Source organism: Gracilinanus agilis, chromosome 3 (assembly GCF_016433145.1).
Source record: "Gracilinanus agilis isolate LMUSP501 chromosome 3, AgileGrace, whole genome shotgun sequence".
NCBI lineage: Eukaryota > Metazoa > Chordata > Mammalia > Didelphimorphia > Didelphidae > Gracilinanus > Gracilinanus agilis.
Window position 1 is genome coordinate 508416759 of NC_058132.1, and position 25316 is coordinate 508442074.

Here is a 25316-nt window from a genome sequence, read left to right on the forward strand (position 1 = left end):
AGGTTACTGGCGAAGAGACAGAAAGGAGGATCAGTGGAATAAACTAGGGGTAAGTGACCTCAGTAATACCGTTTTCAATAAACCCAAAGAACCCAGCTTTTGGGACAAAAACCTGCTGTTTGACAAAAACTGCTGGGAAAATTAGAAAATAATATGGGAGAGATTGAGTCTATATCAACATCTCACACCCTATACCAAGATAAACTCAGAACTCAGCAGGGTGAATGACTTGAATATAAAGAAGGAAACTATAGGTAAATTAGGTCAGCACAGAATTGTATACTTGTCAGATCTATGGGAAGGGAAAGATTTTAAAACCGAGCAAGATTTAGAAAAAAATCACAAAATGTAAAATAAATAATTTTGACTACATTAAATTAAAAAAGGTTTTGTACAGACAAAACCAATGCTACCAAAATAAGAAGGGAAACAACAAATTGTGAAAAAATCTTTATAACAAAAAACTCAGATAAAGGTCTAATTACTCAAATATACAAGGAGCTAAATCAAATGTACAAAAAAATCAAGCCATCTCCGAATAGATAAATGGGCAAGGGACATGAATAGGCAATTCTCAGATAAAGAAATCAAACTATGAATAAGCACTGAGAAAGTGTTCTAAATCTCTAATAATTAGAGAAATGCAAATCAAAATAACTCTGAGGTAACATCTCACACCTAGCAGACTCACTAATATGACAACAGGGGAGAGTAATGAATGTCAGAGGGGATGTGGCAAAATTGGGAAATTAATGCATTGCTGGTGGAGTTGTGAATTGATCCAACCGTTCTGGATGGCAATTTGGAACTATGCTCAAAGGGCTTTAAAAGACTATCTGCCTTTTGATCCACCCATAGCACTGCTTGGATTATAACCCAAAGAGATCATAAGGAAAAAGACTTGTACAAAAACATTTATAGCTGCGTTCTTTGTGGTGGCAAAAAATTGGAAAATGAGAGAATGTTCTTCATTTGGGGAATGGTTGAACAAATTGTAGTATCTGTTGGTGATGGAATACTATTGTGCTCAAAGGAATAAAGAAATGGAGGAATTCCATGTGAACTGGAAAGACCTCTAGGAATTGATGCAGAGTGTAAGGAGCAGATCCAGGAAAACATTGTACACAGAGATTGTACACTGTGGTACAATCAAACATAATGGACTTCTCTACTAGCAGCAATGCTAGGATCCAGAGCAAAGCTGAGGGACTTATGAGAAAAGAAAACTAGCCACATTCAGAGGAAGAACTGTAGGAGTGGAAACACAAAAGAAAAACAACTGCTTGAACACATGGGCTGATGGGGATATTATTGGGGATATAGACACTAAACAATAACTCTAGTCCAACTATCAATAATATGGAATTAGGTCTTGATCAATGATACATGTAAAACCAAGTGGAATTGTGTGTCGGCTAAGGGATGTTAAGGGGAGAGGGAAAGAGAGGGAAAGAACATGAAATATGTTCTCTAGGGGAAAATATTCAAAATTTAAAAATTTTTTAAAAATTAAAAAAAAAGAAAGAACTGTGGGAGTAGAAATGCAGAAAAAAACATGATCAATCACGATATTCTCTAACTTACAGCTCTCAAAATCATGCATTATAAGTTAAAGCGTTCATAGGATCCTAGATTAGTAATTGGAAGAGATTTCAGAACTCCTCATTTTACAAACAAGGAAGAAGGTTAAATAACTTCTGCAAGGTAATAGAAAGGGATCTGAACTGAGATTCTCTGCTACAAAGCCAATCTTCTTTTTCCATGGTACACCACACTGCTTTGGTTAGTTCTAAGCCTCTACTAGAAAACCACATTGTTGAATGTTTTTCAAAACATTTTTTTCTTCTTCAGTAACAGATTTGTAGGACCATAGAATGTTAGAACAGGGAAAGATCTTATATCAAAGGTCATATAATCCAAGTGTATCACTTTACAGAAGAAAATCAGGCTCATTAAGGCTAAATGGCCTGTCCAAGGCACAAAGTTCTGGTAGTAAAGCTGGGACTTTAACTCAAGTCATCTGCCTCCACATTACTTCTTTCCCAAGATACCACCATCAAATACTCTGGTACTGCTTACTATGGCTCACTATTGCTATATTTAATGGAACATCATTTTAGTATACAATTTTAAAAGATTTAAAAAATCTCTTTCAGTGAAATACTCAGAAAAATATGTGGAGTGTGAAGACTTAAAAACAAAAGGTACACAACAGCATGCTAGTTCAACCTCATTAGTATTTGAGAGTAATAAGATCTACATGAGGTAAACTATAATCTCTAGAAAATCAATTATATGAGTTTAATTGGCTTCAGGAATGAAATTTTAAATCTATTTCTAATAAGAAGTGGATTTAATAAGAATTACATTTAATAAGAAATAGATTTAAAGAATAAGAAATAGATTTAAAATTTCATTCCTGAAGCCAATTGCCAAAAAAGTACTCTGCAGCATGCCACGCTTTTATGAACAAAGACAATCAAGATCAAATGATACTTAATTTCATAATAGATATCAAGATAATTTTCATAGCCTCCCCTTTCCTTACAGGAAAAATACTTATCACTGGTAATAGTGACAAGATTAGTTGATGTCACTAGGAAACCTGGAAAAATCATTAAATGTTTTGGGAGCAATGCAAAGAGAAAGTTGGAAAAAGATACAATTCAGAAATCACTTGGCCACCAAAAGGCTGTATTCTGCTGCATGACAGCTTTATTTGGGTTTCTACATAGTTCTCTAATATATTGTAACTGTTGCTTCAATTCTGAGGAGAATTTACAGATTTAAGTTTTTCACAAATGTGAAAGACGGTTAAAATGCTAAGTGTTAAAAATGTATTGATTAGTCACCATTATTTCCTTCTTTATTGGCTTGATATGTGTAAATACTTCATTTTTATAATAAATTATGGACTTTACATATAGGAACCTAACTGCTTCTTTTTTAAAATTTTATCAATGCCTTTGTTTTTTACCTTAAATTCTTAACTATATGATAATCCCTTATCTTCCATTAATAAAGAAAAACTATTAAAAAAAACTAATACAGCAATGCATCTGATAGTGTATGCAACATTCCATACCTGTGATATCCTAAATCTCCAATGAAAGAAAAGAAATACATTTCCTTATTTCACTTTTAGTAACAAGACTGGCCATTATAATTGCAAAGGTTTTGGTTTAGTTTTAGTGTTCTCTTTACCTTTAAATTACAGTTCTTATTTTAGGCACTGTTTTTCTGGATCTATTTACTTCCTTCAGCATCATTTCTTCCAGGTTTGACGTTTCTGTAAATAACCTCTTGGTCAAAAATAAAGCTTAGTGATTTTTATTGAACAGTTCCGAGTCTTTTTCCAGAATGGTTTAGCCTATATTTATTAAGGATTATTTTGAAAAGCAATGTTTAGTCTCAGAGGTCAGAATAATGACTAATGGGTAGAATTTACAAGGGAATAAGAGATTCTGGTTCATTATAAGTAAATAAACTTCTAAATAATTAGAATTCTCTAAAAACCAAAAAGGCTGTGTAGGTAGATAAAATTCCTTATTGGCAACCTTTTGGTGAAAACACTTACTAGGTGCTTCTCATTTATGCTGGTGAATTGATGTTTTCTGTGGTTTCTTTTAATTCTGTAATTGTATGGTTTTGTTTTTGCAACAATAGTGTGGATACTAGACTGGAAACTTTTCTATTTTATCAGAGACATCTTAGAAAGCAACATTGCCCTCCAAACTCTAAAGTAACAAAATTACTTGTTCAATTAACTAGCATCCTATATACTCTTAGTAGACAAAGGAATCACACTTCTTCTAGATGAAGAAGTCAAAGTTGACAAAGATGTCAGTTAAATTCTTAAAGGTGCTCATGCAGTGTCTGCTCTGCTATATGCTCAGAAAGGTAGGTAAGTAGCAAAGGAAAACTGCACATGTCCTTACCATTAGGGTAAAATTAATGCAAAAAGATAACTTCCTAGAAGGAAAAAAACTATGGACTGGAAGTCAGAAAAGAATAGATGATAATGCTTGAACTTTTACTAAATATCTATGTGTTACCTTATACTTAATCTCTGTGAGTATGTTTCCTTATATAGAAATTGAAGGGGTCAGACTAGGTGATCTCTAAGATCTCTCCCAATTCTAAATTTCTATTTCTCTATACAACTATTCTATAGTTTGGTTTCTCAAATAAATAGCAACCATAATTTCAAAAGAAACGTTCCTTTTAATGAGATATACATTACTCTAATGAACTAGTTCCTAATAAGCTGGGTGAGCCAATTAATTTTTGAGTCAAGAATCATTCTGGTGGGCATTCACCATGGATTTTGATGGAGCATACAGGTCCTGAGAGGCTGCATTTAACCTGTTGCATTGATATTGTACCATTACGGTTTAGGATCCATAAACTATGATCTGAAAAAGGGCTTATATCTAGACCAATTCAGGGTTGTTTTTCTGTATTATTTTGTTGTTGTTTTTAAATAAGTCACATTTAGGTGTTCACCTGTGAATGTATGCCAGATACTTCTGCATCTTACAACTTTTACAACTTATTTGTAACAAACAAAACAAACAAACAAAAGGAACAAATAAAACAGGATAATAAAGGCAACTCCCCCATTTATGTGTTTTACAGCCTACAAAACATTTTTCTTATAATAAACTTCTAAGAAAAGTAGCCCATTATCACAACCATTTTACAAAAAAGGAACAAAGGCTGAGAATAAGTGATTGCACTTAACCAGTATTAAGAATTGAAACAAAAAAAATTGGGTTCCTTAACACAGTGCTCTTTCTAACGTAGAATGTACCAATAGCACAAGTGATATTCAATATGAAATAACAGAACTATGAATGGCAAAGCTAAGAAAGGCAATCTTGTTTCCAAAAGATCAGAGTTTAAAATATTACATGATGCCTGGAAGAAGACTTTGAGCTACCTCTTTCTAGCATATTTAGCACAAAAGATATTAGTTATCATCTTAAACCCAAAATAAAGTAGGGGATGGTTGGAAGGAGAGGTAGAAGCAAGACCTAGGTGAGTACCAGGGCTATTGGCTCTCGAGCCAAGTAAAGGCAATGAATATGGGGAGATGATGATAAACTTTGCCTACTTCATAATTCTGTCTCAACCAGATCTAATATACTGCTACAATTAGATTACCATTTTAAAAGTTTTTTTCCTCATTTAATGGAACAGCAGTACCCAACATGAAAAGCAAGAATCCCTTAGTCCCCAAGGGATTCTTAAAAATGTGTTGCAAATCCACATGCATACCATGCATTTCCAATTTGGTCATTATTTAGCTCCAACAAAATATTAAGCAAAAATACATTTTTTGTAAACTAAAGGTCTTGAACATATTTTTTTTATAAACTATCTGTGGATATTGTGATTAACAAAATACAAATACATTTAAAATCTGCACTAAATTCATAATAGCTTTTGTCATACTATATTTTCTCCATCAATGGATACCCAGAGAATTATAAGTGAGTTCATGAAAACGTTTTCCTTAAAAAGATCTTCTTACTCAAAAAGGTGTAGCACAACATGATTTTTTTGATGACCAAAAAAAAAAAAAAAAAAGCCTCATACCCCTTAAGCTTGACTCTATTGGTGAATTATCTGGGAAGAAATTTGGCTCCATAAATTAAGAGGGCTTTAAACTAAAAAAAAAAAAAAAAAGGCAGGAAAAGAAAAAGTGTCCAGATTCGGCTACTAGACCAAACACTTCAGGTGTTAACAGAACAATAAAAGTGCATAGTAATTCTGAGACAAAATTAGGAAAGAAGTAGAAATAACAAGTATTACCTGGCCACAATCTTATAAGTAAGCATGGATTGGAGAATTAAATTTTTGAATATAGTTTCCCAGGTTTCCCACTTACTGAACTAGGCTTGGTCTATGTTACAGAATATTCTCTAAGATTTCTTTTCAAAGAAATAAATGTTTGGGGGGAAAATAAACAATGTTTATGAGCTCAAAATTAATAAGGAAGCTTGTATATAGACACTACCTTAAGATGTTAGCTTGCACAGCTAAATAGGACCTCCATGGAACTTTCAGACTTAGACATAGGTGACACATGATTTTGGAATACAGAAACAGAAAACGGAAATGAGTAAATGAATAAAAAAAACTTATTTAACAGGAACCAAATAGGCAAAAATATAGTTAGGGTAGCGTTTTATTATCAAGAAAATATTCACCTAGGGAAAAGTCCACACAGTTGGGAAAGCTCTTGATTGAGAATCAAAAAAAAGAAAACAAGTGATAGAACTCCCCAAAGAACAAATGGAAAAATCAAATAATGAGTTACTAAGACCAAGATCACAAAGCTGTTATAAAGGCAAGATATAGTTTAGTAGAGATCATCAACTATTAGGACAGTTCTTAAAAATTTCTTACCATATAAGGAAGAGAAATTGAAAATACTGACTTGTACTATTAATAATTTCATCTTTCAAACTTTTAACGGCCCAAATGTTATACCTTAATGTAGCCTAAGGCTACAATACTCTTCTCAGCTATCACATCACCACTGCTTACTTAAACTTAACTTATGAACCACTAACATCCTCAATACTTTGCAGATATACTACTATGTGAACAAATATGGACTTTAATCTTTTGCTTGGAAAGTGATTATTTTACTGAACTTGCGATTATATTAACAGATGGAGTTCTTGATGAAAAAATCCTTCTACCAATGCAGATCAGCACCTGTTCTGTTAATCAGAAACCTGCCTTGGTCACTGAGAGATTCAACACTTTTGCCAAGGTCATATAGATGTTGGTATGTGTCAGAACCAAGTCTTGTCTTCAAGTTTTCTTGCCTCCAAGACCTGTTATCTCTCCACTGTGCTGGATAGCTCTTATTTATCTGTTAAATTTCATCTAATCAAATCTTGCAATAATGTTCTCAGTCTATAAAAGTACATGGCAAGAATTACACAAGGTAAGAAAGATAAATGAGTTAAAATCTGCACTACTGAGATGAGAATCCACATCAAGGAAATCATAGATAATCTGAAATATTTTTTTAAAAATTGATAGTAGCTGCGAAGTTTACATTTTTAAGAAATCAATCAAGACAAAGCTCATATGTTATTGTTTCTTGAAGTTCATTTAGAAATGACCTCCTTGAATCACTCATGACTCTTTGACTATATATATAACAATTTTCTAACTGATATCAGTTGTTATAACTCATCCACAACTTATTCTAGGATAAGGATTATGTTATTTTTCATCTTTGAATTTCCAGTAACTACAATGGGAACTTTAACAGGCACTGAAAATTTTATTTAATTAAATTGTTTATTGTAAAAAATGCCTAAGTGAAACACCACCTACCATAGTTAAGGGTCTCAACTCAAGTATTTATGTGGGATCCACAGTCCTCACTTTAAAGTCTAGTTTAATATTAGGCTTCTAAGACCCCAAAGGAGGGCTGCTTCCTCAGACAAAAAATGAAATTAGTCCATTTTCACCCTGGTAACCAGCTCAGACAATATTCAGATTTCTTCAAGTACTAGGATTTATTAAATGTTGCTTACATTCCCAACATCTCAGGGCAAAAGTTCTGATGTATCAAACTCCTGATTCCTGTTTGACACTTTGAAAAAGAATCATATTTCATCTTTCTTGTCTGATAATGAAGAAGTCTATACCCTCATTTAATTTTACTTACTTTTCCTCAATGCAAACTCTTCATCAGATGGTTTCCGTTCAGGTTTGCGCTTGGGTAGCAGTTTTTTCATGGTCTTAGGGCTCTTACTGAGATCCTAGGGAAAAGAATTTTAAGAAACCTGTTTTGCTCAAAAGCCTCAAAAACTGCAAGTTTTGACTGGTACACCAGTAGGGATTAAGTGTGAAATATTAAGACACTATAGCCATTGTTATGAGCTTTATATTTTTCTGTGTGTGTGTGTGTGTGTGTGTGTGTGTGTTTTAATTTGCCAGCTGCCAGACATTAATTTAGAACTAATAAGCCACTTTTCTTTTAGTCAAATTGGCTACTATATCTCCATTGGCTCTTGGGAAAGCAGACGAATTTCCTGTGTTACTTGGATATACTATTAATATTGTAATAATTGTAATAATATTCAGCAAAGCTGCTATAAGCAGGCAGGCAGACTGGCAGAGTTTGAAGAGGAAGGAAAAATGGCAGATGGAATAATTAGGTCACTCACATACATGCTCTCCTCTCTCTCTCTCTCTCTCTCTCTCTCTCTCTCTCTCTCTCTCTCTCTTTCACACACACACACACACACACACACACACACACACACACACACCCTAGGTTGAAAGAAAGGTTAACACTGGAAGGGTAGACCATCTGACAGGTCAAACCAAATATGGATAGTGGTTGAGGAAGGAGTGCCTTTGGGAGGAGAGCAAGTTGACAAAATGACAATGATTGATTGAAGCATTTTAAACCACAAAAGAAGGACAAGGGAGTAGAAGTGCAGTTAATCTGCTTTTAAAGGAAAGACCAGCAGCAAAAGAATATAGCAACAGAGAAACAGCATGGGCTGCTCTATGTATCATAGACATGCTAATTTCAGTCAAAGAAATGTACCAGTCCACCCCTTACCTTCAGAATACAAGACATCCTCTAAAAAAAGTGCACAAGAAAGTGAAAAAGTGAATGAGCAGGACAAAGATCAATGAGGGATGACTTTTTTTTTAAACCCTAATATCTTTTATCTATATCCTTTTATATTAATTTTATTTGTTACAGGGGTAGGCAATGGGGGTTAAGTGACTTGCCCAGGGTCACACAGCTAGGAAGTGTCTGAGGCCAGATTCGAACCTAGGACCTCCAGTCTCTAGGCCTGGCTCTCAATCCACTGAGCCATTCAGCTGCCCCTGAGGGATGACTTTTCAAACATCTGAGCTTTATCAATGGCTGGTTTATGTGTTTGTGTATGTGTGCATATTTTTTAAAAATCAAATGTCACATAATTTAAATTATATAAATGGTGTGTTAATTCAAAAAGTAAGAATTTGAAATATAGGAAGCAGAGATGGTTTGGGGGAGTCAGGCAGAAAAGGACATTATAAACAAAGTCCCATTTTCTATTTAAAAAAAAACTGACTTTTTTTGGTCATTACTACTCTTATTAAAATATATACATATATATGAACGAAACCTAATACTTATAAAGAACAATCCTACATAAATGGAACTAAAATCAATACAAAAAACATACACTGGTACACATCTAAAAGCAGCTGGCAAAGTGAAAAGAAAGCTGGCCTCCAAGCCAGTATAACCTGGGTTCAAGTCCTACCTTTGATTCACTGGCTAGCAGATTCTGGGCAGTTCACTTACCCTCTCTCAGTGATATAAACAGTTTTTTAATACCACATTGCAGAAAAGGTGCTAACTTACATGGATAGAGGGAGGTTCCTTATGAGGCAATTTATTTGACCAATGAAATCACAGGTCTCCAACAAAATTAGATTGACGCTTGAAAAATCTATAATTATCATTCCTGGATCCATGTTAGATAGTTACTCACAGTTAAGTAGCCAGGTGAGTAAATTACTACCCTGTTTTGGGAATTAACTTCACTATAAAGGACCATTTAAAAGTGGGGCTCAAATGTAGCGCAATTCTTAGCAAACATAGGGACGATATGTTTTGCCACAAGTGATGTGAAGATCTCGGCAATAGCTGAGGTCTCTGGGCAATATTCCTGAATATATATATATATATATAAAATGTAAACTCTATTCTTCAATCTAGAGGTCATAAAGGCAAAAGGAAACTCAAATCAGCAATAATATTACAAACTCCAAACCTACGATGTGTTTTTCATTTTGTTTTCTCTTGCTCTCATATGTGTTTCATTTCCTTGAGAGTTCTGTATAATATAAAAATACCCCTGTCTCAAGTTTTAAGCCCTACAGTTTTAATCCCAAACTATTACAAATGAATCTTTCCTTTAGATTACAGTCTAAACATTTTATTAGAAAAATCATGATTTAATGCCTGACAGAAATGTTTCAATATACTCATCATCTCCCACACCAGCATCTGCCTTTCCAGATGCAGACACCTTTGATGCAAGCATTTGAGTGTAGTTAATTTCAGAACACCATTTAAGACAATTATTTCATTTCTTTATCATAGCAGAACTTAAGGGCATATGGAAAATTAATGTATTTGTACTTATTTTGTGGATAAATACTAGATTTCAGTTTGTTAAGCACTTTATACAATATGTGAAGCTGCAAAAGTAGGAAAGAAAGAAATGAGGCTGGAATGAGGCATTCAGTTTTCTTACAGGCAAAACAGAGAGGAGAAATGACTTAGAGAATTTCTTTAGCTTTATTTTTTAAACTCCACTCTTCATATATCATAGAGCTTCTTCTGATAATCAATCAAAGGAAATGATATCTTGCATGAGATTGCAAAGTTACTAAAAGTGTTATAAAGGGCAATAGCATGACATGCAAAAATGAAATGATTCCCACCACCAACTAGAAGATAAAAATAATTTCAGACTCTGAAACAGTCACACAGGAAGCCCACGTGAAATTATTTTTCAAACGCCTTGCTCTGTAAACTGGCAAAGATTAAGGAATTCTGTAGAAACAACACTTGTCCATGATGTCGTCTTCTATAAAATAATGATCCCTTCTCAAAAGGATTCTGGCAGGATTCAACTTAAAGAAAGGATCCTTCTCAACCAGGCCTAATGACAAAGGCACTGGAAAATTAAGTGGAAATAAGTATAAATGTATAAGGTTAGAAAATATCTTCCTTATACTTCTGAATAAGCCAGCCTGCATAAAAAAGGAAATGACAAATTCTGAACTGCCATATTCCAGAATTAGTTAAAATGAAAACTGGGGAGTAAACATAGGGTTTTTAATTTAACCCCCAAATTTAAAGTTCAGTTTTCTACCATGATCCTGTTCTTCTCACATTAACCCTTTTGAGTGGCAGCAGGACCTCACCTCTTTGTAACAGAGAGCAGCTGAAGGCCGTAGAGGAGGTGCAGGTCGCAGGCAGCTCAGGCTCCAGGGTTTGGGAGTTTTAGGAGGCTCCAGAGGTCCCCAATTAATTGTGGTATGTGGAGTCCCATGATGTGAAGGGTGTGGGAGCGTGTGGTATGCAGGAGTCAGTGGCACTGGCTTGCTGTCTGAATGTTTGCTGGATGGTGTGATTGGATGGGAAGGAAGCTGCCAAGTGTACAAAAGTTTAAGAAAAGAGAAGAAACAACTTATGAGACTATTTAGCACTTAAATGTAAAGATTTTCCAAAAAAAAAAAGTTGAACTAAAATTAAAGCTCTCCATTCAAATAATTCAAGAATTAATTTTATTAACAATTAGTAGAGACAGATTTTATTTTTTTAAAGATTTCAAAGTTCTTGAGAACAGGCACTATCCTGATTTTGATCTCTGTATATCAAGGACCTAATAGTATGCCTTGAACACAGTAATCAAGTAAAAAGTTATTTGAATTTGTTGTTAAAAAACACTATTATTACGAGATGTGGTCAGGTTCACTACCTCACCTAGTATCGATCAAAGTACTCAATTCCCTGGTACTGTTAGACAGAGCTTAAAGAACTCAGTACTTTGTTCAAAATCACACCTTTAATAGCATAGCTGGATGCTAGAAGCTGAAGGAAATGGTAGAAATCATCTAGCCCCATTCTTGCTTTTTACAGATAAGGAACTGAAGTGCAGGGAAGTGAAGGGATTTGCCTAAAATCCTCCAACAAGTTTGAGGAAGTCCTCAGTAGGGGACGAGAACCACTCTAAAGGGACCACCATCTTTTTGTCTTTTTGCATGGAATTAAATTTTTTTTGAAGATCCTCATTTCCATTATCACAAAAAAGAGATGTATGATCTTATAGGGTGAACTCAGAACAATACACACGGGTTGAATAAAATGACCGTGCTAATTTAATTTCTCTTCAAAGTCTGCTATCAATTACTGGTTTGTAATATTTATATCACTATCTGAGTAAATTTCTGGAAATGTGAGCTTCATTCAAAACTGTTATTTAAAATCTACTTCCAAAAGCAACAGTATTGAAAATGAGGAATTATATTTCTGAATAATAGCTAATAAAGGGAAATGGTTAAGCTAATTTTGAAGTGTGAACAAGGAATAATCAAAAATAGTCAATAAGAGTGAAATTTACTTTAACAAAAAGAATGTTCTGATTGGCCACAAAAAGTCATGAGTGCAAGAGCAAATCAAAAAGACTAAAAAATTTAAAGGAATTAAAAAGAGATTCTTCCTTTCTTCTCCATCCTCCAAACATTAAGAAACTTGAAACAAAACTGTAACCCTTAGTCTCTAAAGTCATTCAAAAGATATTAAAGCATAATAAATAGAAAAGATTACTAATATAAATTTAAGTGAATCAGTGGAAAGCATGATGATTTACAACAGCCTTTCCCAGGAGGGAACAATGGTATTTTTCAACCTGAGTAACCTAGAGAGGCGAGTTTACAGTGTGTCTAGAGCGCACAGGGAATAAAGAATATGAAAGCCAAAAGCTCTTTATGAAGAATATTTTAAGTTCTAAGTTGTCTATCATTACCTTTTCTCAAGCTTCTCTCTCAGCCTGGTATTTCTATCCCTGTTATCTCTGGCAACTGAAATACCACATACTGCTCTGAGGCTGATGCATTTAGTACTCTTCATTAAAGGTTTCCTGATATTTCTAGTCAGAAATAAACTGTCCCTTCCTCCACACATGCATATATGCAGAATATTGTTTTAAGCCTCATAAAATTTTTCCTTGTTCTACTCTTTACTATAGTGATTTCTATAAAATTTCTCTCTTACTGGACTGTAAAGGCATGGGGACAAGGGGCTTTCCATGCTCCACAGTAGCTATAATCAAAGAAGAGCTTAATTAATGTCTAATGACTGACTTGCCATTGAGTCAACAAAGGAAAAGAAGAACATTTGACACTGCCAAGGTCTAGGTTGAAACGTAATTTCACTTGCTATAACCATTTTTCAGGTTTAGTAGTTGGCCACTACTGAGGACTGTGAGTTAGAATGAGCCTTTATTTTCTATCTTTTAAAATATCCCAAAACTAAAATAAGAAATTCTATTTCAAAGAGTAATGGGAGATGTCTCTTTAGTATGTTTTAAAGGATGGAGCAGTTAGGATGGCAGAGCCTTTCAAGTCAGAATGTTAGCTACAGCAAATGAGCAGTAACTTTATCCTCCAAATTTTTGAGAGAAATGAGGAGCATAACAAGGAGCTAGTATAATGAAACTGCTGTCAGTTGTTATATTACAATGGTCTTTTTTTGGCAATCAGTTTTAGATTTAGGGTAAAGAGATAAAATATGGATTCACATGAAAAAGTCCTAATATGACAATGCAATAAAGTCTACATATTTTATATGGCTTAGAAAAGATCACAGTTGATTTCAGATCAGAGTTTAAAATGGCAATAATAATAGCTCCTACCTCAAAGGGTTGGTCTGAGGATAAAATTAGTTAATATTTGTAAAGCACCCTTCAAACCTCAAAGTATTATATAAGTGCCAGCTATAGCTTCAAAAACAACTTCCCCATTCTTGAAGATTAAAGATGCAAAAATGACCTATACTAAAAAAATAAAATGTGAAATAAAATTTAAGTGAGGAGAAATTTAAATCCCAAAACTTAATGTATGCCTTTTCTAAAATAACATGAGATTTTATCAACCTGAGGTTAATTTGTTTTTTAATGGATGAGCAATTGAAAAAATAGACTCTTATGCACAGAAGAATAAAAACACATTTAAATTAAATGAATCATCTGCTTTTCCCAACATTATACAGGTGTTTTCCCTTCATTAAAAAAAATGTAATGTGAAATAGATTTAGACTAGTACCCCTAAAAGTGGTCTTTTGACTAGTGGCTTTTTAAAATAGCTTCATGGTAGTTTAACTTATATTTGTTCTTTTAAGATGTAGATGCCTTTCTAAGAAAGGCTATTTCCTAAACAAGCTTTGCTGTACCATACATCTGTGCCCATGAATGCATCATGTGACTGTCTCACAAGACTGATGAATGGTTCTGACTGCCAAAACTGTGTGAAGCAAATCTGTGCAGAGAAATAAATATGGAAGTTAAGCCATCTGATTCCTGTTACTGTAGACACTGCTACTACAATGCTATATAGTGTATGATAATTCAGCCAAAGACCTAATCTTGTTTGAAATGGGGAAAATGTACACATCAGAATGAGTCCTTACAGTATGAGATGGCACAGAATGAGGCTTAATAGTGGGATTTCCAATAGTTGTGACTTTAGTTTGCTTCTGCAGATGATCCACCCATTCATGAAGATCCTGCTGATTGTTGCATGATACTAATATCCGCTCAATCATGCTTCCTGGAGTCAGAGAGGAAACAAAAGTTTGACACAGGAAATGTAGATCCTAGACACATGCATACATTTTACACTGGTTACATTTTAACTAAAAATGACCTGTGTGTAAATCAATTAAGTGATAATACAGATTTTCTCACCCAGAAGACAATCAGTATTTACAAAAGTTTATTTACATCACCTGCTATTTCAAATGCATTTTTATGGTTTTCAGTGTCTTCTAGCTTTGTGATTGTCGTTCCTGTCATTGGTAGTTTTCCCTAGAAAGGACATAGCAAAGGAATTAGTGCTTTTAGAGCAGAAAAGGTGTTGCTTTATTGAGTTATTGTTGGTCAGTTCTATGATTTCACTGGTTCCTCTGCCTAGAGGATCTCAGTGTGGAATCTCCTCTGGCTGATGCAGATAGTCAACACATCTATCACTTAGTCTCATATTGCTTAGAGAGCTCCCCAAGGCACTAAGAAGTTATATGACTCATTCCTAGTCACACGGTATGTAAGCTAAGGCTTTCCTGATTGCAGGGCCTGGTCTACAGGCACACACTCATATATGTATACACTCGCACACAATCTTTTTGAAAAGGAAAGCAATTTATAATCATCCAATGTTCTAATGGTACAGTTTTGCCAGGCCATGATCAAAGAGAATAAAAACAAGGCAATTTTAAATATTCTGAAAAGAGGAAGGAGAAAAAAAAAAACCACAGGATTAGAAAAAGAAGAGCATTTGACGGGGGTTTTTAATGTATTTTATTTAAAAAAAAAGTCTCCAAGTCTTGCTCTGTGGGAACAGCATAAGAAGATCAGGGGCTTCCATGCCCAATGCACCCCAAAACACAAGGTTTCTGGGTAGTTAGTATTAAGGGTAAAATAGATTTGGGGTTTTTAAGAGTGGCTTAAGGAATTGGCTTAACTGGCTTAGGAATTCTATATGAAGACCCGGGAGCAGTTGGAGAGTTCTGTCTCTCTGCTTGTGTTCCCTACCCAGAGAGGTGGCAAAAACTTTGGCTCCTGGAAATTCCTTTATCTGGTTGATTTGTGGAAGGAGGAAGAAGTTGGAAGGTTCTGGAAAAAGCTGTGGAAAGAAGATCTACAATTGAGAGAATTAAGTCTTGGTTTTAGCTCCTCTGTGGATACAGAATAAGCAGTCTATGCTCTGGTCCTTTGCAGGCTAGAAACATTAGGGCAAAACTCTAATTGGAAAGAAGGTGGAAATTTAACTGAACATTACAAGGAGGCAGTACTGAAACAGTATAATAATAACAATCAGAAATAGTTTCCTTAGTCAGACTCAGCTCAAGATTCCATTTCAAGGCAGGAAGTCTGCTTCTGTTACTTTACTTATGTTAAAAGAGGAAAAAGGGAATCCCTGGGATGATGCTGTATTGGTTAGTTGGTTTGTGCTAGTGAAGCAAGCCCAAGGATACCCTCCCTCCCTTACTGGCCACAGAGCTAATGGCTGCCCTCTGGGCCTAACTGAATATGATGATGGTAGAGGTAAATGTAGAGGTATGAATCAGATTAGGGAACACTGAAAGAATATAGATTGATGGTTTGTTAGGGAATTTTGCGTTACCTAACCTTCCCCAATTATTCCTTTCTGATCACACCCCTACCAGAGGAAACCAGTAACGAGCAACTTAGGATTTTGGCTTTACTTAAGTATGAAGAAACGTTCCCCCCCCCAAATAAGCCTTTACTCTCTTTAGCCTCTACTTCCCACTTTTCCAATTATCTGACTGCTAATTTGTAATCAACGATGTTTACTGAAGATAGGTTAATAAGGGTGAAATAAGGGAAGAGGTAAAACAGGAGTTCTCTATCTAAAGTCTCAAAGAGATATGCAGGTTCCTTTAGCTTTGGCCAACAGCTAAAGGGATAAGTCTGGTAGTTGTCTCAATTTTCTTGAGTTTCTAATGTTAACTAATCTAATCTATTAATGTAGAGAACCAAATGATTTTAGATGTGGCAGGCACAGAGGAAGATGTTTCTCTCTTTGGGACTGATACAGCCTGCCTTCCAGGATAAAATCCTCTTGGGCAGCTGAATGTCTTGTCAGCCCCTCATGTCTCAAGATACTGATAAACAAGGTCACTTCACAGTCATTATGGGCAATAGTAAAGATTAGGGAATCCTCTGGAAATGCTGTGAATTCAATCTTTAGGTCGGATTTGGTGTTCCTCTCAGTCCAGGGTTCAAAAATGAACTCCCAGTAAGTCCTCCTCCCATTAGCCTTTGCTTCCCCCAATCTTTTAACTGCTGTTGCCGTCATTCTTGCTTCATCAGCATTCCATCTTCACTCTGTGTCAGAATCCTGTCCTTCACTTATAAAAACTCTTAAAAACCCAAAATCTATTTTACCTTTAATATTAGGAATATAAGGAACAGGGGCTTTCCATTCAGCAAGGCAAGAAAAATGCCCAGTGTATCCCAGAATGCAGGGCCTCTGGGTAGCCATAGTATAGGAATTGCCAAACATACATCCTGCTCCTCAGCATGGGATAAACTAATTTTTTCCCCTTCACAAATATTGTATGTTCTTACAAGAAATCACTGGTGCAGGAATTCTGTGAGAAACTTAGCTACGTAGACATATGACCTATAGAAAACTGTTTAGAACCACTGAGGTCATCTAAATACATCATCTCTATCTTGGAAATCATTACTAACCATTGTCTCTGCAAAAGGTTTACCTAATCCCTTAGCCTACATCATTTTCCCTATAAAGTATGTACCCCAAATCATTAAACTTTGTTACTGATCAGCAAGAAGTCTCTGTGTGTCTGTCAGTCTGTCTGTTTGACCCTCCTGTAATCCCAGAATCATTTCTCTCATCCCTGTTTCATGGACCCACGAATAATTTGTCCAGCAGGTTTTGTCAAATGGCATCCAATGTGAGGCTTTGTAGGCTAAGGGATTATTAGGTAAGCCTTTTGCAAAGACAATGGTTAGTAATGATTTAAAAGATAGAGACAATATATTTAGATTACTTCAGTGGTTCTAAACAGAGTTTTCTATAGGTGATAATTCAATATGTCAATGTTTAACTACCTAGCTAAGTTTCTCATAGAATTCCTGCACCAGTAATTTCTTATAAGAACATGCAGTATTTGTGAAGGGAAAAAGTTTGTTTTCCTCATGCTGAGAAGTAGGCTGCATGTTTGGCAATTCCTATACTATAGCTACCCAGAAGGTTTGCATTCTGGGGTGCACTGGGCAAGGAAGACCCTGATCTTATACTGTTCCCACATTGGCCTACAAGGTCATCTGCCATAAATGAATCTGGAAGATACTCTGAAGGTTGACCATAAATATAAGGTGAGTTGTCAGGGCAAGAATGGGAGGCAAAAGTGGGATATATGCTTAAGAACATAGATCTTGAACTCTAATTGAAGATCAGATTTTACTTAGTTTGACTCCTAATTTCACAGCTAAGGAAGCTTCAAGCCCAGGGCAGGAAAGGGATTCCAAACCTTTTTCTGCTCCCCTCTCTTACCAATAAAGTAAGTAGCTTCTAGAGTGTACATCTTTGCTAACTTCCTCACTATATGCCAAATTTAGTGTCATCATCATGTTGGTGGTCAAAACACAGATAGGAGGAAGTAAAAAAACAGACATCAGAAAATAGCTTTAGAAGTGTAGTTGAAGAAAAAGTAATTAAAGAGAAGAAGGGAGGGAGGGAAGGAAGGAATGAGAAAGAGATAGATAGAAAGACAGAGAGGCAGAGACAGAGAGAGAGAGAGAGAGAGAGAGAGAGAGAGAGAGAGAGAGAGAGAGAGAGAGAGAATTGAAAATTAAAAACAAAGGGAGCAGCAGTGGTCAAAGAGCCAGACCTAGAGATGAGAGATACTGGATTCAAGTTTGATCTCAGATACATCCCAGCTGTGTGACCCTGGGCAAGTCACTTGACTCCAATTGCCTAGCCATTACCTTTCTTCTGCCCTGGAACCAATACTTGATATCAATTCTAAGATGGAAGATAAGGGCTGTTGTGCTTTATTTTTCCTTAAAGGTGGGGGGAAGAATTAAAGACAAAGGCCATTCTTATAGGGAATTTATAAATTACAACAAGAATGTATGCAAAAAGAAGTCAGTGAAGACTTCTGTACTTGTCTTTCTCAAAATGAGGGAGAGATAAACAAAGAATTTAAAAGAAGAGTCTTAATAAATTTGTACTTCAAGAAGTTGACATTTAGAATATAATCAAACAAAAAAATTGAGGAATAAACAGAAAAATTGCATTGAAAATTCTGGTTTCCTCCTTTAAAAAAGTTCTTAAGGTATTTTCTAATTATCAGCCCATTAATCTCTACTTTATAGATACAAAAAATAGAACACAATGCTGGAAAAAGTTAGAAATATACCTTGTAACTTCATTTCTTTGATAAAATTTGAAAAGAAAATTTAAGAATTATATGCACTAAAAGATATAAACGAGTAAAGAATTAAACGAACGAATTACTGAAAGAAGAGAGCTAAGGATGTGTAGGAAAATACATATAGATGGTATAAAAGGAGGGAGAGGGGTTCATGAAATTGGGAAGAAGTAAAGTGATGAATAACAGAAATAATTAATATTGTAATATCCGCCCCTTCTCCAGTTATCTGACCTATCTGACCTATCTTCAAGAATATAGAAACATGTCCCACACAAAAATGGGTGGCACAATCCAAGGACTTTAGCTTTAGCTCAAACATTTACAAGATAACCTCCCTCAAACATTTATCTCAGTGGATATTTCTTTTTACTTCACAATCCTAACAAATACATTTGGTTGGTTTCCAAATCCACAGTAGTATATTAGAATTTAAGAGGGTTTACTACCAGGAAGTCACACTTAGAGAAGCAAAGACTGACAGCTGATAACAAGGAAAGAATCAAAATAATCAAAAATTAGCCACTAAAATTCTATAGAACAGTCTGTGGCTCCTTTGTATATGGAACAATTAAGCTCTATATGTCTGAAAAAACTGTAGGAGTGTCAATGCACTAAAGCCTGGTAAATCACTGAGAAAGGCTAGACTGCAGTCAGTATAATATTTTTGTTTTAGAAGACAATGAAAAATATAACCATTTTAGAAAGATCACCCAATATGGGAAAAATATTTTAAAGCACTTGGGGATCAAAGGATATAGAAGTTACAAGGACACTTAGAAATCATCTGGTTCAACACCTTTATTTTACAGATAAGAAAACTGAGGCTTAGAGATTATATGCTTTGTGCAAAGTCACAAATATAATAGGTATCAGAACCAGGATTTGAAATGCTGGTCTGGTCACCATTCGAATTTAGGATCCCAATGCCTCACTGAGCCATTATTCATTCTCCTAATAGGTCTTCCTGCTTCAGTCTCCCCCCCCTCTCCTGCCATCCTGCCCACAGATGCCAAGCAGATTTTCCTAAAACATAGGTCTGACAAACGTCATTCCCAGAAAGCTTTCATGGTACCTTGGGGCTTCTAGAAAAGATCATACACTCTTCTGTTTGATCCTTCATAACTTGCCTCCAACCTATCTTCCTGAAATGATTTCATGTCATTCCTCCTCACAAAAGCTTTTGCCCAAGCCCAATATTTTATCTCTCATGACTCTGCTACTGTATAAGCTGTCATTACCCCTGCCTAGAATTTTATCCCTTGTTACCTCTGCCCTTGAAGGCTCAATTCAAGTACCACCACTTATATAGGAGGTCCTTCCTGATCCTTCACAGTTAGTGTTTCCCTCCCTCCACAATTTTTCCATGTGTTGTTTTCCCTTAACAGAATGTAAGCTCTTTAAATGTAGGGTCCTTCATTTTGTGACCCCACTGTCTATGATGACGCCATGCACACAGTGGGGTCCATTTAAAAGGCCCAAGTTGAATTCTGACTCCAAATCCAGGATTCTTTACATTATACCACATTGACTTTATTTAAACGAGTAAAAATTTGTGATCTGTCCAGAAAAACTCATTCCTAAAGGTTCTAGATTGACAAAGTTGTACTTGCTAATAATCTAAGTGATCTCAGAAATTTAGTGGCAGGTCATCATTCAGCAAGCTTTATGTATTCCCATTTTGATTAGTTTTGGGAACCAACCAATGAAGTAGTATACCATATACCATATCTTTTTTTTTTTTTTTTTTTTTTTAAATAATGCAAGCCCTTGTATGGCAATCCAAATCTATAGGAACTACTGATGCTAAGTTATACAAAATTGTACCACATGAATTAAGGCTTTTAGTTTACATTTGGCCACTTCAAAATAGTTGTAATATTAGGTCAGTCAATTTAAATAATGTGGCTCCCTGTTGGATAGTTTTTAAGCAGGGATAAGAGCGTCTCTGATGGCCATTCCAATTCTGAGAGACTATGATTCTCCGCTATGATAACAAACATAATTTTAAATCCACCTCTCTTTGGATAAACTCATGTAAATGAAGTGTAATTATACAACTTTGTTTCCTCAGAGTTTAGCATCATGTGCTAAATCAATAAGCATTTAGTAAGTGCCTATTAGGTGCCAGACAGTAGGCTAGGTGCAAAGGGTACAACAACGAAAGCAAGGGAAACATATAAGTACACATAAAATTCGGTTACAAGATAAGAACTAGACTTCTGATTCCCTTAGTATAGGGAAGTTCAGGTAAAGAAAACTCCTAACAGTGTAGACTTATACAATCTTTGCAACTTACAGTTTTAGTGAGTTACCTGGGCACTGAGAGTTAAGTGTCTTGCCCAGGGTCATATCACTAGTCAGTGGCAGAAGGGAAATTAGAACACAAGTCTTTCTGGCTTCAATATCCCAAGATTATAGCATCATAGATTTAGAACTAGAAGGGAGCTTAGAGAATATCAAATATAATTCATTTTACAGATGAGGAAACCTCATGAGGTTCAGTGAGATTATGTGACTTGTCCAGGAGTCAAATAACTAGTAAATGTCTGAATTGGGTTTTGAATCCAGGTCCTCCTGACTCCTATTTTCATGCAGTTTCTTGCTCTCTACACACTAAGGAAAGAGAAAGTAATATGAGGGGAAGGAATGTAAGGAATATAATGTAAGGAAAACAGAAAATATGTATCATAAAAAGCAGCCCTGGAGCTGAGTTATTTAGGAAGTTAAGCATTTTATGAGACAGAGGTAAGGAGACCATATTCCAGACACAGAAAACACTCTGAAGCATGAAAGTATGGAGCCAGAGTTGCAGCGCTACATGAGAAGAGCATCAAGTGGGCCAGTTTGATTGGACAGCAGGTATTTTATAAAACTTTGGTGAATTGAAATATTTCAAAATGATAACATAGTTACAAAGTTTTTGAGTTTCACTTTTAAGAGAAACAAAATGTTTCCTTAATAAAAAAACTAAGATAGTTTGATTGCATTTTTAAAAAAACATATATAGTTTTACAACTTATACAGTAAAAACAGAACAATTTAAAATTGTGAATGAAAAGTTATGCTATATTTTAATGAAACACAAGTCAAAAAAACCAATCAGATTACTAAAAGTCTGCCTGCCCACTGACATGGTCTCTTGGAACCAATACTTACTATTGACACTAAGACAGAAGATAAGAGTTTAAAAATAAAGATTATAAATTTTAAAAATTGTCATTTATTAAGTTAGCCAAATATTTGCTTTGGTTTGGTGACTATTTTTAACACTTTTTAAAGTTTAGTTTTCATCTTATAACTAACATTTCATTTGTATAAACAGGTAAGCTCAGATAAGTACATCTTAGTACAAAGATAGGAACATATGTCTATATTTGCACTCTATATACAAAAGACATACTTAGCTATCATAAATATACATACTGCGCAAAAATTTTTAAGTCTGAAGATAACTAAAAGGTATCAATTAACAATGGACTTTTTAAAAAATATTTTCTTTACATACCACTTTTCCCTTTATTTTATTTTCTTCAAGAGTTTTTTTTCTTTTTTAGTGATATGTGTCTTTTTAGATAACATGATGAATATAGAAATATATATTATATGATAACACATGGAAAAATTACACCTAACTGCTTACCATCTCAGGATAGTGTGAAGGGAGGAAGAGAAGAGAATTTGGAATTAAAAGTCTGAGAAAACAAATGTTAAATATTGTATCTACATGTAGTTGAGGAGAAAATAAAATAACTGCTTTACCTGATAAATAAAACCACTCATCCTAGGGCTGGCAGATAACATTAGTAGAATATTAGGGAAAAGTAGAAGATATCTTTCATTCTTTTCCTTAAAAAAACAAAGAGAAACAATTATAAAATATACATGCAGATATGCTGCAAATTGTAACACATTTATTCTTACTCAAGGAATCATCAAAAATCATATACTATATTTTTCACCAAAATGTAGTCACTAACTTTAGCTAAATTAAATGTTATCAAAGTTAAGATAGTAGTTTCCTGATTGAAATTTTTTCTTTTGATTAAAAGAGCATTTTATTTTATTTGGCAAGGAATATATACTTAAATTTCTTAATAATACAGGTAGTACAAAAATGTCATGTACATGATTTAATTACACTTAGTTCATATGTATCTGATATGGTATCTTAAAAGGACATTCTTTCATTGTGTTCAACTTTAGATTTAACATGATCATATAAATCCTAAGAAACTTAAGTTCTGTCTTCTTGAGTGAGAGTACAAGACCTAGTTCCCTGGAAGGTTCAAAAGCTAGAATGATTCATTAAATGCCATATGGTTAGAACAAAATATTATTTTTAAAAATTGTGCTGTAAGTCCTACTACACTCTGTGAATTAAGAAGAGACTATATTATCTTAAAACTGTATAATTCTATTTTTATGTGCTTCATCAAGTTGAACTAGTTTGTTTGAAGGGCATGAAAATTGCCCTGTTATTTTTAACATTTTTGCTACAAGTTTTGGAAGTCGAAACACCAAGACAATGACATAAGATGATATTTGAAACCATGGTTCTGCTTCCTCTAGTCACCAAACAGAAAAAAGTATAATTTTTTTTTACAAAAGCTTTAACAAAAAAGGAATGTTGTAGCTTAGCATAAAACATTTTGCACCATCAATTATCAAGGTATTAAAATGTCATTGTCCACTGGTAACTGACATCTCTTTCTAGTTTGTTAATGAAAAGAAAAATATATTGCACATGTAACAATTTTAATTTTTGTAATCTTCCAAATGTTAACATGTACAAAAAAGATTACTACCTAAGATATTTAATTTTGAAAGTGGGTCATTAATTTATTATTAAAATAAATGTTTTGACTGCCGTAATTACTTTATCAACAAATAGTACACACTTCAATAGTAGAGAACAAGTAGATTAATTAACTAATGAAGCATGTGGTTTCCACTGTGTATTTATACAACTAGACTAAATTATCACTGGACAAGGATATTACAAACTTAGTCAATTCACAATTATATCAAATAGATGTCAAAGCAATTGTGTATATCACTGTAAATGTCAACTAATACATTAAAAACACATTATTCCAAATTAGTTAAAAGAACAAGTATTGTTAATGTCTTTCTAATGCATTTCTGTGCACTGCAAAATATTTCTGTGGGATCACATTTAAATAATTTCTAGACAGCATCACCTTTCAAGATAACTAAAAAGTATTGGTCTATGTTTTAACTGTCTTCTTTGCCCCTAAGATTACTGGTTAGCTCTCTTCCACATTTCCATTTCTAGAGTATATGGGGTTTCATTTGTTTCTATTTCTGTTCATCTGCTTTGCAGAAGAACAACATATGCTTTTATTTTAAAAGCTTTGTCCAGGAGCTGCATGAATGAAAGGAAGAAGAGAAATTGGAAAGTAACATCAGCAAAAGGTAAGCAAAGTAAAGCTCCATCATTTTTACTTTCAGTCTCTTTAAAAGCTTCAAGAATTTAAGGAATTACTAGGGATAATCCATAAGCGCATAATTGAAGACACAGTTGAAAACTGTGCTATCATCCAAAATTGAGATAATATTTTCTTAGCTAAAATATAAAATAACTTAAGAAAATGAAACTCTATATTATAACAGTGGGAAGAACATTTAATACAGTAATCCACTAAGATATGTTATAGACAAAAGGAGTCAATTTTATAGGTAGTGGGTTCTGACATCTGACTAGTTTAGAACAACTGTGTTAGACTAAAATAAGAATGGATTCCTGTGGGCCACTTACTGACTCAGAACATAACAAATTAACGTTACCTATTTTGAATTGTATTTTTTTTAATTTAAGAGTATGCTCAATCACTTACTTTTTTTTAAACCCTTACCTCCCATCTTAGAATCAATACTGGGTATTGGTTGTAAAGCAGAAGATTGGTAAGGGCCAGGCAATGGGGGGGGAGGGGGGGGGTAAGTGACTTGCCCAGGATCACACAGCTAGGAAGTATCTGAGGTCAAATTTGAACCCAGGACCTCCTGTCTCTGGGTCTGACTCTCAATTCACTGAGCCACCCAGCTGTCCCCCTTGAATTGTATTTTTATTTGTTAAACATTTCTCGATCACATTTAATCTCTTTTGGGAATCACTCCAGTATTTTGTTGAGTACAAGGTTGACATTTCTCATTTAGGAGATCTTGGGTTCAAATCTGGCTTCAGACACTTCCTAGATGTGTAAAACCTGGACAAGTCCCTTAATCCCAATTTCCTAGCCCTTACCACTCTTCTGCCTTATACCCAATGTTTATAGTATTATATTTAAAAAGAAAATGGAAATAGATTATTCAGTGCTAACATACTATTTCTATATGGATGCGTGCATAGGATCAAACAGTAAGAACTAATAGGATTCTTGGAGGCAAACTAGTCTTATCTCTTTAACAGAGAAGGAAACTGAGGTCTGGAGAGGTAAAAAGACATGCCCAAAGTCACATGGGTGGTATGAGGCTGAGAAGGAATTCAAACCCAAGTTCCCTCCCTCCCTCCCTCCCTCCCTTCCTCCCTCCCTCC

General features: G+C 34.7%; 1 protein-coding gene across 2 annotated transcripts in view; it reads right to left on the reverse strand.

Moving 5' to 3' along the window:
- ARHGEF7 (Rho guanine nucleotide exchange factor 7) overlaps window positions 1-25316 on the reverse strand; it is a 321898-nt gene that overhangs the window by 28703 nt on the left and 267879 nt on the right. For both annotated transcript variants that reach the window (XM_044670524.1, XM_044670523.1), the window contains 5 exons: window positions 22520-22606; window positions 14564-14642; window positions 14246-14385; window positions 10981-11205; window positions 7700-7793 (listed from right to left, as the gene is read on the reverse strand). In XM_044670524.1, coding sequence (XP_044526459.1) covers window positions 7700-7793; window positions 10981-11205; window positions 14246-14385; window positions 14564-14642; window positions 22520-22606 — 625 coding nt within the window. The remainder of the gene's footprint in view (window positions 1-7699; window positions 7794-10980; window positions 11206-14245; window positions 14386-14563; window positions 14643-22519; window positions 22607-25316) is intronic.